This window comes from Poecile atricapillus, chromosome 8, assembly GCF_030490865.1.
Source record: "Poecile atricapillus isolate bPoeAtr1 chromosome 8, bPoeAtr1.hap1, whole genome shotgun sequence".
NCBI classification, from domain to species: domain Eukaryota; kingdom Metazoa; phylum Chordata; class Aves; order Passeriformes; family Paridae; genus Poecile; species Poecile atricapillus.
In genome coordinates this window covers 12,548,636-12,563,966 of record NC_081256.1, presented here as the reverse complement: position 1 = coordinate 12,563,966, position 15,331 = coordinate 12,548,636, and the positions used below count along the sequence as shown (strand labels likewise).

Genomic DNA, 15,331 nt, shown 5'->3' with positions numbered 1-15,331 from the left:
ACAATTTTTAAGACAGTAGGAAAGCAGCTAAATCTTGGTTTCTGGGGCCCTTCTTTGTTGAGAAGAACCTGCAACCAAAAGCACTTTGTGGATGAAACCTAAGGGAACTTCAGTGTACCAGAGCTGTTCCTTGGAAACCATCCCAGTTAAGCAGATGCGCTGTTGTCAGGATTCCAAACAAGTGTATCCTATTGGAAAGGATTTTCACAATATTAAAAATATGCTTCCCTCTGAGAAAGTAGTTGGTAAAGAAAAGCTGTCATTATTTCTTACTGTGTTTCTGCTTTGGATCTTTTGGAAATAGATTAAAACAACTCAAAAATAACGTATTTGTAGTTGAGCTGGAGAATGAATTTTCTGTTTATAGGATTTTGGACTGACAAAGAACAACTAAAGAAGCTAAGGCGAGTAGAAGCAGTGTTTGAGCCCCAAAAGGATTCAGAGGAATACAAACCTGCTATGGATGCATGGCTGCAAGCAATGAAACACTTACCACACTGGTAGAAATTGGAATTTTAATTTTTAGAAGAATTAAAACGGTTTAATTCATATTTTATAAAATCTTGACATTAACAGGACAGTGAAAAACCATAACTGGAATTTGTGATGGTGTATTTTAAGTTGTGTGATATTTCAGTTACCCCCCTGCTGCTGGATTACTTACCATACTGTAATGAACCTTCCCATCATCCCTGTGGCAGCTGTGATCCAGCTGCAGCATTTGTGTCCCTTCAGTGACCTCCTTTGGGTGGCCCAGCTGCTCAAATCCTGCCATGTACTGCACATGGGCTGTTTTAACTGTGATGGGTTTTCTACTGAGCAACTTGCCTCCCTTCAGATCTTTAAAATCTTGGGTATGTGAATCATCAAGGAAGAGTAAAAGGCACATTTATTCCCCTAGGCATTGCTAAGAAACAAAATGATTGTTGGGGCTGGGTTGTGAGGAATTCAGTTGTGTACAAAGACGTTGTTTTGGTAGTAGCCTGTTACCACCTTTTGGTTGACACTAGGCGCTGTGATCACATTATTTGTGCACTAGAGCAAAATGAAATACAAAAGCAAATAGGCTTTCAACACTCCAGTTAAAAAATTCAGGATTTTTGTAGCTGATACTTTGTAGCTAGCTTGTAGCTCCATTTTTAAAAATTTTGTAGACCAAAAGCAATCTTATCTGTTGTGGCCAGCACAGATACATTAAAACTAGTTCCAGGTATGCTATCTAACTTGTAAAAATCTGTACTGTTAGTATCTTCAAGGCCATTTTTAAATATCATTATTATTAGCTAAAAGGGAGTAAAAAATCTATTTTTGAAGCTATAAATTACTTTTGTATTTTTTAAACAAATTAATTAAAGAAATGTGTAGTTAATTATTCTTATATATTTGCTTATTTCTAAAATTACTGTAATTTTCTCAGGATTATGTGTAAATCAGCTTCCAAAATGTAAAATGATTAAACATTTTAATTTCAGAATAATATCAAGTTCAAGCTGTGGGTGATTTTTATTCGACAGACACTGGAGATAAGAAATGTTTATGGATTTAACATCATTAAAAGAGGGGTGAAAAGCTTCATTTTCTTGTGCTGATACACAGACGGTCAAATCATACACCATTTCCTCAGTTTCCTTCAATCATGTACCCTGAGCTGGAGCATCTCCTCTAGCTGAGTTTAAATCCCATCTCATTTACTTGTCAGCCCTAGCTTAATGTGCCATTTTTCTTGTTCTTCTGCTGCATTCTGCCTTTCAACCTGTGCTGCATCTTGGCAATTTGTCTTTTCTCTGGGTATCTTTCCAATTCTCCTTAACCTTCTTCAATGTGAACCCTTAAAAGAAGAAGCAAGTGTATCTGCTGATTTCTAGTAATATGCCAGGCTGTAGTGCCAAGACTCCAATATAAAGTCCCTCGATGAGATTCCCTCCACTGCTCCTCCTGCTGTAAGGTAAGATTCTGCAGTTACAGGATATGTGAAACAATTGCTTTGCTTTAACACCTGTATTCAGCTTGGGATTTTCCTCTGTCATCACAAAGTCACTGCTAAGGAAAATGCTCATTAGCAAGAAGGTTCTCTGTCCAAGGCCAAGCAGAAAGGCTTTAAGTCTGGCACTGTGGGCAGAAGTTTGTGCCTCAGTGACTGGTATTCTACACTTTGTTCTCACTGAGGGAGTTTAATTTCATCAACATTTGCCTGGGTATAATGTCCACCCGTTGCCCTTTTGGGGAGTTGAAGGCTCCTTGACTTAGGTTCTCTTGATAGCCTGGAGGTTTTGCTGGTCTGAGCTGGCAGTGTTGCACTGCTCCCAGACACAGCTCTGAACCTGATTCTGTTCAAAGCACTCTGCTGAAGGCAGCTCTGCACCATGTGCCTGATACTGCACCTTTATGTGGTGGTGGTTTCACCCTGGCAATGGCACAGCTAGAGAGAGAGAAGATAGCCAAGACATTATTTAGTCCTCTTGCTGCAGGTGGTGTCCTAGAGGATACACTCTGGATAACCATATTACCACTGTCACTGTTTAATTTGAAACAGGAATTTAAGCTGTTTTCCTTTCACTGGCCTCAAGTCTACAGGAGAGAAACTTCACTGCAAATTAAGGATGCAAAAAGGCCTTGGTGTATTTACCAGCTGAACCTTTCAAATGGCCTGCAGAGTTATGAGTTCTCTTGTGGAGAGTTTCAAAGTAGGGAGTAAGGGTCTGAAACAGAAGGGTGTCTGAAAGTCTCCCAGGATGGAGCAACCTTTGGAGATCAGAGCGTTTGCCACAGTTTCTGACATGAAGTTGCCCAAAGACTAAGCAGACTAACTGATGTTTTGAAGAAGCTTGGTCACTGATCAAAGCCTCTTTTGCTTATCTTTTACAAGAAAATTGACTTTATCTTCCCAGGAAATATTTAATGTGATGATTTCTAAAAGTGGTACCTCTTAATTGATAATGGATTTGAAATAAGCTTTAGATACATTCTTACAGGTGCTGTGCTGTCTCAATTTTTGCTACACAGAAGGGCATTAAAACCATTTTAGAACATCATTCATAATAACTTTAAAAGCTGTAATTTAAAATATGACAGCTTTTACTACTTTTTTTACTTGTATTTCATTTTTTTGTCTCAAAGTTTGGAAAGTATATGCAATTTTACATTTTCTGCCAGCTGAGTTTGATAGTAAAGGTAAAAATACAAAATTACAAATATTTAGTTTGTAGTTTTGTCATTTTAAGTTAATCAGTTGAGATTGAACGTTGTACTTGGGATTGGACAGTAATGCAGCTCATCAGCATGTGAAGACTGGCAATTCACTTGAGATGTGTTAATGATCTCTGGGCATTCTGCCTTCACAGATCACACAGTGCTGATAGTAGATAACGTCATATCAGTTTGGCAGTTGTATCATTCATAACATATAGTTCTATTAAATATGTGGAGACTATGTGGCATGAAAAATGATGCCTCATAATAATCTCTCTACTGTTGGAGGAATCTTGCTACTGCTGGATTAATTGTTGTATATCAAGAGAAAGGGCAGATGAAAAAGTCTTCTGATAGTTGAAAATACTGAGCAGCTGTATAAATTTTTTTACATAGCTAAAAAAAAGATCAAGTCAGCTGTGTTTAAAATCTTACTGTAATGAACTTGACCAAGATTTTTGAGTACTGTTTTCTTTTAAGCAGAATTTTCTGCTCTACTCTAACTTTCTGTAAAATTAATGCAGTTGCTCTCATTTGTTTCTAACAAGAGGATTTAGACTTGCTTTCCTGCCAGGAGAAAGTAGAAAAAGCAAAACACTGAGTTGCTGAAAATCTTCTACCTTCTACTGGCATAATCTCTGTAGCAAGACCCTTCAACTAGTCCCACTATTTCCAGGATCAGGGCACAGCACAAGAGACTCACCAGTTGAAGAAAAGCCTTGTGGAACGAGGTAAGAAGCATTTCCTCCCAGTCAGTGTGATTGTGTTACTGGTCAGAGCCAAAGAGTACGAAGGTGTGAGCCCCCCTTGAAAGAAAGAGGTGTGACAGTTCTGTAGGTGAGTCGCAGTGCTCTGACACAGAAGTTGGGCAGGGTGTTTAGCACTTAATGGAGAGTCAGGGCAGGTTCAGCAGGAGAAAAGGGGTGGTGGTGGTGGAGGGCGAGCCTGTTTTGGGTTAATGTTTGTGCAGATTATCACAGTGGGAGCTGTGGGCTGGCAGGAAAGTGGTAAAACTAGCAAATATTGAAAAGTGATGTATTGTGAAAGGGGAAAGAGGGGGCATCTAGGAGGGATCTGACTGCCCAGGGGGAGCAAGCTGGTGTTCTAAGGCTGGGACACCAGCCTGGTTCTGGAGGGAGACAAAAGAGTTTCCTGCAGGGCAGGTGTAGCTGCTCAACTCACCTCTTAGCATGTCTAAAAAACACAATTTGACGTTTTTTTCAATGCACCCTTCATTCTGGGGTAAACTTTGAGATTTGTGAAAGTTCTGAAAGATTGTGTATTGATTTAGAATGTTACATCAATAGTGTACTTACACTCATGCAAATTGCTCATTGTTTCACCACATTCAAACTCAGTAGTGTGTGTATATATATATGTGTATATATAGTTAGTCTGCAATTTGCTGTTGAAAGCAAATGCAAACTACAGCAGTGACCTTCCTTCTGTTACTCTCCTTGGGGGATAAAATGACTATTTTTCATGTTCATAATCATTTCCAGTATCTGAATTCAGCTCATCAGTGTTTCTTGCTAAGAAGTAAATAAACCAATGAACCAAAAAGAAATCTATGAAGCCCAAGTGTCTTTATTGAGTCTGGGTTCAAGTATTTGTTTAGCTGTGGTAATTAATAATGGTGCAGTAAACCAGCCAACCTGGTTGCTTCTGGTTTGCTTCCTTTTTTAAGGCACTGTTGCCTTCTGCACTTGTCAGGGCGTGTCATGGTAGTGGTTGTGGTTGTACCTGTTAGAGGAGGCTCCAAGAGAATACACAATAGTTTGCGTATTTCTATTGCTTTTGTGAATGTATCTTGCATAACGTGGCCAATATTGATAAAAGGTCTTGTTACGTGCCATGGAAGTGTTTTATAGAGAATGAAAAGAAACTAAAACCACAATGTGCAAATTCTTAGGCACAGGCAAGATCTTCAGTTGCAAACTGCCCCATTGAAGTAAATGTAAAGGTATTGTTCGCTAATATTTTTCTTAGACTGACATTTAGGAACTCGATTTTATAGGCCGAACACCTGTTTTCTTGATGCTCCTTCTCTTTTTAGTGGACAGGATCAAAAATATGTTCTTCTAGAGCGTTTAATGTTGCCTGTAATGCAAAAAAAAATAAAAGTTTACCATGTTTGATCTAGTATATGTATGATCTGCAGGGATCTAAAGCACTTAATACTGTTTGTGTCCCCATAAACCTCGTTTTGCACAGCCTACTCAGTAGCATTAAGCTGAATTTGTGTTAGAGAAATGTGCAAAATGGGTAACTGCACGCCTTGGATGTGTGCCTGGCTGCACTCGAGAAAGACTTAACAAATGTTGCATCGTTGCTTTGAATGGAACTAGTGCTGAATTTATTTTTTTCCTCCCAGGAGTGCTTTCTATTTATATGGTCTCTGTAAGAATACGTGACCCTGCTTTGTTGAAACAGTTTTTTAAAGCGGTAAGAAAATGTTGAAATCAAACACTACTTCGGACTTTTCCAAGGCGCAGAGCGGGTTTTTGTGGCTGCGAGGAGGGTCCCGGCTGTCTCAGGGCGGGGCCGGAGGTGCGAGGGCGCGGTCGCTGCTCCCCGGCCCCGCCGCTGCTTTGTTGGCCCGGGAGCCTTTGTTCGCGGGAGGAGCCCGGGCACGGAGCAGGGGCGGTTCTGGCCTCCTTCTGCCGCCGGCTCCCGCGCCGCAGCCGGGCGTTCCTGCAGCGCCCGCGGCGCCGGGCCCGCGGCGGGGCTGAACTTTGCATCCCCACCAGCGCCTGCCAGGTAAGCGGCACGGCCGGCGGTCGCAGCCAGTGCGGCGCCGCGCGCTGCGCGTAAATACAGGCCTATAAATATTTCTATATTTGTGTATTTATATACTTTGTACCGCCCGCAGCACCTGGGCGCCGCTGGGACAGGTGCGGCCGCCCGGAGCCGTCGCGGGGATCGAACCTCTGTCCTGAGCCTTGACAGCGGCCGGCGCGTGCCGCGAGGGAAAGGCGGCGGCCGCGGCTCCCGGCCGGCCACGCCCTTCCGCCCCGCCCTCCCGTCCCCGGCCCCGCGGATTGGCGGGCGGTGTGTGTACACACACGGGCTCGGGCCAATGGCGCGGGGAGGGCGCCTGACGTCACGCGGCGCGGCGGCCAATGGGCGCTCCCGGCCGGCAGACGCCGCCAAGCTTGTGCGGGGGAGCAGGACCGGGCAGCGCTCGGCGCGGGGCGGGCGCGGGGGGGCGGCGGGGCCGGGCCGGGGGCGCTGCGGGTGCTGCTGCCGCCACGCACCGGGGGCCGCCGGGGGGTCCCGGCTCCGGGGGCTCCTCGCCAGCGGCGAGCGCGCGGCACCGGCCCGGCCGAGAGGCGTCGTCGGCGCGGCGCGACTGGATCGCTCCTTGCCGCGGCGGCTGCCAAGGGACCGTCGCCGTCTCGTCGCCTCAGCGCCGCTGTCTGGGCCCGGCCCGCGCCGCCGCCCGCCTTACCTTTCGTCCCTGGCCAGGCCTGCGGGTGAGCGGGGAGCGGGGTGCGGGTGTGTGGGGGGGAAGGGCAGCGCCTTTCTTCAGCGAGCAGCGGCCGCCGTCCCCCCTGTGCCCCCAGCAGCGCGGTCCCGCCGGCCCTGCCGCCCCCTCCCCGGTGCCGCCGGACAGCGCGGTCTCGTTCCCCTCCCGGTGCCTCGCGCCGGGCGAGCGCCCCGGGATAGGCGGGAGCCGGTGCCCGACACCTGCGGGCGGGCCCGGGCGGCGGTGACAGCCGGGGCGCCTCCTCCATTGTGGGGAGCGCTGGCGCGGCGGGGCTGGGCCGCGGCGGGGCTGTGCGGGCTGCGGAGCGAGCGGCGGCCCGGCCCCGGAGCGGGAAAGGCACCGGCCGAGCTCCCGGCCCTGCTCAGCGGCGCTTGAACTTCGTGTCGGGGCGGTTCTCACCCGCGGGTCTTATCGGGAGAGGGTCAGTCCGGCACAACAACAACAAAACTTCCCTGCCTGCCTCTTCCTGGGAGTTACAGGCCCGGCCGGGCTTACAGCTGTAAAGGGTTCAGCGGCAGAGGTGAACCCAGTGTAAACACCGTCTGTTGGAGCTGAGAATATAAACAATAGAAGGAAAATACGGAATAAGCAAACTTCCTTGAAATGTGGAAGAAAACCGCAAATGAGAGCGTGCTCCCTCATTGAGTAAAGGGGGGACACCGAGCAGTGTATCACAGCTTATGCTGTTCACCCTTGGAGAAAGGACTTCTGGTTTCATTTTCTCTGTAAATTCTTGATTTGACAGAGAAAATTAATAGTTTTTATTGATATGATATAGTATGTTAGGTAAAATTTTTTTACAAATTATTTCTTGGTCAGTTTTCGTAATTCTGAAAACAGTTCAATTTTTTTTTTTTGACTCTTCATTAATATGGCTCACAGTGACTTTTTTTTCAACTATTATCACTCCTGTAGCTTAATTATGTTGGCAGAAGATAGTAAAATGCTGGAGGTTGTGTGGTGCTGTAACAAATTGCAACTTGATACAATCTTTGATTAAAAAATAATACTATGCTGTTGAAAATGGATGCTGTTAAAAACGAAATTAATAAATTTTCTCTATTCCTTACCCTTCCCAAATTAACTTCAGTTCTTTTGATTATGTTATATCCTAGCATACACAAAAAAGGATCTGTATAATGGCAAAGACTGAGAGGACCAGTGTTACAGGGCAAATACAGAACTGTGTTTCACAGCCCATATTTATGCCAATGCTTATATACTTACTGATGTTTTTTACGCAGTGAAGTACTGAATTTCAGGAACTTGTGTTCAAAGTAACATGTAGCATGTTAAATATAGCACTTTGAAAAAAAACCATGGAGGACTAAGGAGAAGTTTGTATTACAGAAAAGAAAAGATTTGGCAAGAGAAGTGATCAAGAGAAAAAAAAATCAAGTTTTTTTCCTTTGCAGTTTCTTATTGTGAAGCAAGTCTAATGCCTCTAGAAGAGGACAGAATAACAGGTCAAATGATTTAGGAAAAACTGAAAATTATTAAATATTAAGAAGATTGTCTCATGGTTGAATTTAAGAGTGATCTTATATTACTGTCAAATTATTTGGTTTTCTTTTAACCACTTCCTCTTTGAACAAAAATCACTACTGCAGCATATCAAAAAGAAACCATTTGACTTGTACTATTTTAATACAATTAATTTTACAGAAGACACACAAGTGAGAGGAATTCTCTTAATTGCTGCAGAGGGTTCTGACTGGCGGCCTCACTTTACAAAGTGGGAAGGTACAGTTTTCAGATTGGCATCTTGGCAGCAGCTCTCCAGTGTGAAAGGCACAGGGCAAGCAATCCAGCTGGGGAAGAGCAGTGCTGTTTTGCAAGGAATGTCAGAAGTACAAGAGAATTCCTTATCTTTGTCTGTTCTTGTCTATGATGGACAGCACTGTAAAGACCTCTGGTGCATCTGGACACACTTCCTGAACAGTTGTGAGCACCTTCCCAGTGAAGATCTTTCAGTAGCTTTGGCTAAAATTGTTATAGGTTTAGTGAAGAAACAGGGACCAAAATTCCAGCATTACATCCTCTTCAAGGGTATATGATGTTACTTGGTTTAGATGTGCATACATTGTCACTGTGCCTTTGAAAGCTGAATGTGAATCTCTAAATGCAGTGTAAGAGTAGTGACTTGCATATTATGGGGGGAAGCTGCTGCAGCCCATCTTATGTAGACAGAAATATTTAAATTTTGTCATCCTAATGTGGAGCAGAATGAGTTCTAGTTATAGCCAGTCTAGTTCAGTTCTTGAAATTGCGTTTCTTCTAGTGTGCTACCTTAAAATAATGTTCTTAGGGCTGTTTCTAATAAGTGATAATTCTTAAATTGTTTACTTTTTCATTTTTTGAGTGTAATGGTACAAGACTTTCTCTGCTACTTTTCCAATTACATTCACTGTACGTGACTCTTAATGAACGAACAGTGAATCTTAAAATAAGGAAAATCAGCTGTATGATCTGATGCAAGGAAATTCACTTGTGGATTTTTTTGTGCATAAAGCAAAGAAACCACTGGAATCAGATGGGTTTTTCACAAAACTTTAGGTATTAGGTGAAAAACAATCCCAGTGTCTTGGTGTAGTAATAGCTCACATATTGTGGTGGAGCTCAGAGTGCAAATGCCTATGGCAGGATCTGAGAATCCAGGGATATGCAAGGAAATATTGTAAAAGGTGCAGGTGTGGTAGGGAATGACAGTTTTGTAACAACTTCCTGGATTGATTCTTTGTGTGTTTTGTAACATCCAGTGCTAGAATAAAATTAATTCTTTTTCCCCCCATTATTTGATTTGTAAACTATGACTCTTCTGCAAGAATCTGAGGCAGTAGTAAGTGATCTTACTTTCATAGTTTCCTTAAAGGAACTCCTTTGCTCATTGGTCTGATTTCCTGTGTGTAGTGATAGTTTCCAATAAAGGGCTTTACAGAATGTTCAACCTTACTTTTATTCTTCAATATTCTTCTTACTTTTATTTTTCAATATTTATAGTATAAAAATCAATCTAAGCAAGTCAAACTGCAGGCCTACAATAGTTCAGTTTGCAAGACTATTATATATGTTAATATATTGTCATATACATTAATGGAACTGTAACAAAAGCACAGCTTATTGGAATATCATACTTCTAGTGAAATACAGAACAGTAATTAAATGAAAAGGGATGATGTTTGAAAATAATTTGAGGTCCATCTATTCACTTAGTACTGTTGAAGAAACTCTGCCTTTCAGAACATGGTTTGCAAAATCCACAGCCTACTGTGAAGCCATTTTTGAGGGTATTTGTCTTTACTCAACTCTGAGGTAACTTCTAGATTTTTGTAGCACTGACTTGATGAAAAATAATGCTTTAGCCAGCTCACATCCAGTATTGTCTGTCACTATGGAGCCTGGAACCAAACTGGGAAAAAATGAGTGTTTGGTTTTGTTAGTATGCTTGGTTGTGAACTGCAGCAATTCAGGTGTTGGCACAATTTCATTCCTTCTGACTTGATAATGTTTAAAAAAGAAATTTTTAAAATTTCTTGATTTTTGGTAACTTCCCAAATCATTTAAGCATGATAAAAGGGGTTTCTTTAGAGGTATCTTTGAAGGCATTATCCAGAATTGTCATGGCACTGGGATCTTCCTGCGTTACAGTCTATAGGACATTTGACTGACATAAACAGCCAAGTTTTTCACAAAGTTCTAAACTTGCTATTAGTTAACAAGACCTATATATAGGTGATGTTGTTTTGACTGGTTTTGTGTTATTTCAGTCAGTAGGATGTGCCCTGATCACCAGGTTTTACACAGACAGTGCTCAGAGAAACCACTGATGGTAGCTGAGACTGTACTTCTGTTTCTTGATTCTTTGCTAACAGTCAGTGGAGTGCCTGTGTCCAAAACATGGAATTTCTGTTAGTGTCTATAGACCAAAATCCATTTGTGAATGGAATTCTGGTCTTGCAGCTTAATTAATTTTTTCCTGTGAGCTTTGAGTATGCTCCTCTGTTTGGCAAGGCAGGTTTCTCCTGTTCCTTCAGGTTCCTGTTGCAGCCAGATTTGTGTTGGTTTGGGTGGTAATAGCAAATGATTCAGTTGTGGCTTACAACCTCTTTAGTACTTTTGTTCAGCAGAGTCCCTCACTGACCTCTGTTGGGTGACTATAACATCTGGCTGGGTGTATGGGAAGGTTAATTTTATAGGAATTCATAATCTATTTAGCCATGGGTGGTGTGAGCAAATGTGTTCTGTGTGAGTAAGGGCCCATTTTAATTTATTGTTATCTTATTACAAATTTCAGGGAGGAAAAAAAAAGAAAATAAGGTCAGAAAGAAATTAGCAGGTTGCAACAGGTACCCACCGTCTTTAAGGCTGTGAACTTTTAGTTGTATAGAGGAATTCTTTAGCTTGGTAGTAGCTATTATGATGCTATTTTTGGGAATTAAAGCCAATATATCAGTAGTTGCTTATTAAAGCTTGTGAATGCCAATGCATTGACATACTACAAGTCACTTTTGCACTGTAATGGTCAACCAAGAATGTATGGTGGTAACATGACCAGCAATTATGGATGAGATTAGAAACTGCAAGTGAAAGTGAGCTTATGTCCTCAGAGTGAAATAAGAAACCTGTGTGTGCATGGGCTCTCCCATTTCTTGGAAGGAAGGAGTTAGGTAACTTCCTTTTGTTATAAACTTGACCTTGAGATTTGAGAAACGTGAGAAATATATTTCTGTTCTCTTAAAGGTGCAATCAGGTTATTGTAAACTTCATTTTATTTAAAATTCAACTTAAAATTGCAAGTACATTCAAACATTTTTTTAGATCAATAACTTCATACATACAACTGATACAATTTCAAGCTGTGTATTGATTTGGTAAAACAGCAGACTTCTGCTCTCTGTCAAAAGCAAATTATTCATCCTGCTTCATTCTGTATAAGAAATTGAGGAAGCTGTCATCTGGAGACAAAAATATCCCCCTTCCTAGTGGATTTTTGAAGCGTGCACACACCCCAGTGAACTCTTCAAAAGTGTGTAGTAGTCTTTATATGAGCAAACCATATCTAACCTTTTGTCACATTTCAATCCATAAGTAAATTTGGAGGGATCATGAGTGCTTTTTTCAGAAATGGAATCATGGTGTGGTTCTGAAAACCAGATTTAACTGTTCAATCAGTGGTCAAATCTGAGGGTTAGTCCTGTCCTGTGCACAGGTCTCGGTGGCCCTCGGAGCTGTCAGGGGTGGCAGCATATGGAAAACTTCCTTCTACCCCCTTTCAGCCCCACTGCTGGAATTCTGACAGTATTAGAACTGGACTGGCTCACAAGGGGATCAGGTAGGAATTTGGGCTGTTGAGAGTGTGCAGCACTGGGAAGGAGTGTAAAGTGGAAGAAGTGGGTAAAAGTGGAAGATCCCATTTAGAAATCCAGGAATGGGATCTCAGAGCAGTGCAATGTATTTCATGGAATTGTGTCCTTTAGGTAATTCTGTGTGCTGTAATCAGTATTTGTGAGGTTGTGCATCACCAGAAAAATACCTTTTTGCCTTTGTACCAAATTATAATTAGAAAAGTATGTAATTTTTTTTCTAACCTTTACCCTTTGGTTAACACTGTCATAATCTTCAACCCATGCAAGAGTAAATACTCGCTTTAAACTAGAGCAAAGCTTCCAGCAAGCTATAAGGAAAATGGAAGAAATAGCTACCAGGTCTTCATCATCAAGTTTTTTGTTGCAATATAACTTTATTTAAATGCAAATGTAAAATTATCTTCAGTTCATTGGATGTTAAGATCCTTCCAGCTGTGAGGTGTAGCCAGAAGTATATCTCAACAGGGTGATTAATTTTTCCATATATTAGTCAATGCACCAGTAATTCTGGAAATTTTAAAATCTTAAAATTAAAACTTATAAGACCAGATTAATATCTAGAGCATTCTGTGATGTATCATACAGTGTACGAGCTGGTGATAGCAAGAAGCTGGTGTGAAGTCTCAGTAGTCAAAAAGACGCTGTTTTCAGCTGAGCTTGATTGAAAGAGGAGCCAATGTATTCTTGGCAATGCAAAAAGACCATCTTACCAAGGTATTTACGGTCATCGCATAGATCACTAAATATTTTTCAAATGTCAATCCATTGTGAAAATGAAATTTCTTAAGGCAGAAATGTATTTGTGAAAAAGTGTGCTGTTATTCTGAAAGGAAGTTGTACCTGCCTCTTAGCACTGAAGCAGCAGACTCCCAAATGTTGTGCTCTGTGTAGGAGGCAGCTATGGGCTAGAACCCCAGAGAGAGAACAAAAAATGAGCTTACAGAATAGATTGTCAGCTTAAAAAAACCTGCAGCTAAATTTCTGTTAATTCCAGATTTATCTTTGTGGTGATAAAAGTTGCCTATAAAAGTCAAAGGCATTTTAGATCATGCTTTAAGTGGTGCATGAATGTTACCCACTATTCTGATGTCAGATGAATGACAGTAAGCTGGTTTGGGGAATTAAAAGAGCCTGCAAATGTTCAAGTACTTGGGAATTATTCCACATGTTTCATGTAAAATTCTCCTTATTTGGACAATAAGAGACATGCTTCACCTTGTGAAGCACCTTGGAAGAAGCCATGGGTGCTGCCCATTTTCTTAGACATGTAGTTTAGTGCTGGTACTGGCATTGAGTGTGTCTGAGAACATGCCTAAGAAACCAATTCCCTTGAGGGAAGTAGCATCCAGTTCCAGGCTCTTGGAATTGGGGACCCAGCACTGTTGGGACTGGAGAAGCAGCAGGATGTGAGGGTCAGCAGTGCAGTTACATGAATGGAGACTTTGAATGCTTTCACCTACAAGAGACTTTGAATCCAGCTTTGGCTTTTCTTCTCATGTCGTGTGTTGTTCTCACTCAGACCCGTCTTCATCCCTGGGATTCAAGATATTCAGTAGCCTCTGTCAGCAGTGCTTTGCTAGTCATGTATAGATGTCATATAATACATGTCATATAATATGTACGTTGGTAGTAATAGAATAGGTACAGCAGTGAGTAAATACAGCAAAGAGTGGGAGTAATGGGGATGTAGCATTTGGGAGCCCGAGAGTACTGAATGGGATCCGATTAATTTGTTGCCTCAGTATTTGCAACATGAAGTCCTTGAGGGGACTTTTGCTTTTATCAAACCACACAGGTTGGTGGTTCTCCCTCATGGAGCTGAAGTGCTACGGTTTATACTCATTGAACTTGCACGAATTTCTCCTCTGTTTTTCCAGGTTCTTTGTGCTGTGTAAACTTGAGTCATAATTACTGCTGTTGCCAGGAGGTGTCAGTTGCTTTTTTCTGATGATACATTGGCATTTTGCTCTATCGTTACATCACGAGGTCTTCACTTTCAAATTAGGTTCAGGTAGTTTCATCTTTCATTTCCATCTTGGTTTAAAGCAGTCATCTTCATTTCCTTTTTGTGTCATACAGTTGGGAGAACTTCTGTACTTTGGATTCGTAGTCTGCAGCCTTTTAAGACAAGTAAAGGTAATTAAACAATGACACTTTTAAAATGAGTACTCTTCTCAAATTATTTTATTTTATAAAAAGCTCATAATATCATTCAATGGTCAAGTTACTTAGATTTCCTTTTTTCAGTCTCTCTGATGACTTTGTCTATTATCTACTAGGACTTTTTTGAAGGAATACAGTTGCTCACAGTAAAAGCTGGGAAAATAAGTTCTTATACCTGCCAGACCTTTGTCATACATATCATGGTGGGAGTTCCTTTCAAATGCTTCCTTAGACCTATTTTCTAATGTTATTTTCAAAATGAAAATTACTGTGTGACAGCTGAAGGTGGTGACTTATTTCCCATCCTGTGCCTGTGACTTGTTGAATAAATACCTTGGCTGGCTTTTTGGAAGAGCTTCATTGAGTGACAAACTGGATTTTATATGGCATTCCTGTCTCTCTTTTTTTTTTTAATCTCAGTTTTTTCAAAAAGGAGTTAGATATTGAAACATTTTTTAGGAACAATCTGGAGAAACACTTCCTGAGAGCAGGTGGATTTCTGATAAGTACTTAGTAATTTTGAAATTTTACTGATCTGAAAACTGAGATACGCTGAAGCAGCATATGTGTAACAGGTGGTCTAAGCCATGTAGATGCTGTGCATAAATTAGTGACTTAAAACTGAGCCTGTACTGATTAATGAGGAGTCGTTTTGTTACTGCTGTCTTCTGAAATCAGTCTTGTAATAGTTGAAACTTAGTACTATGGAGAGGGATATGAAGAGCATAAATTACTTTCTTGTGGAAACGCTGATGTTATGCAGGTTTCTTTTTCTTGAAACTCATCACATTTTGTTCTTACCTGACCCTGCTACTTGTAATAATTTTTACTTTGCAATACTGTTTATCAAGTAAATGAAAAGAAGTGCTCCTTAGTGGTGATAAAAATCATTCCAGTATACTAAAATATCTTTTTTATTTTTCATGTGTTCCATAAAGACTTTTCATCATAACAGTGTAGGTGATTGTCCAATAGTTGTCTTCGTTTGTACATGTTTAGTATTGATGTAATATTACATAAATGACACTTTCTGTTGGGAACTGGCCTCTGGCACTGAGGAGGATCTTTGCATGGTGCTGGTCTGGGTGAAGGTGTGACTTGAAGTACTGGTAAAATTTTAGAA

At 41.5% G+C, this 15,331-nt stretch overlaps 2 protein-coding genes across 8 annotated transcripts in view; both read left to right on the top strand.

Annotated features, from left to right (window-relative positions):
• GK5 (glycerol kinase 5) overlaps positions 1-4,740 on the top strand; it is a 29,029-nt gene extending 24,289 nt beyond the window's left edge. For all 4 annotated transcript variants that reach the window (XM_058843703.1, XM_058843701.1, XM_058843700.1 and 1 more), the window contains one exon: positions 368-4,740. In XM_058843703.1, coding sequence (XP_058699686.1) covers positions 368-504 — 137 coding nt within the window. In that variant the 3' untranslated portion in view covers positions 505-4,740. The remainder of the gene's footprint in view (positions 1-367) is intronic.
• Positions 4,741-6,398: 1,658 nt separating this feature from the next.
• The window catches only part of TFDP2 (transcription factor Dp-2), a 48,580-nt gene continuing 39,647 nt past the window's right edge, over positions 6,399-15,331 (top strand). For all 4 annotated transcript variants that reach the window (XM_058844103.1, XM_058844102.1, XM_058844104.1 and 1 more), the window contains exon 1: positions 6,399-6,665. The gene's annotated coding sequence lies outside the window, so the exon portion shown is untranslated. The remainder of the gene's footprint in view (positions 6,666-15,331) is intronic.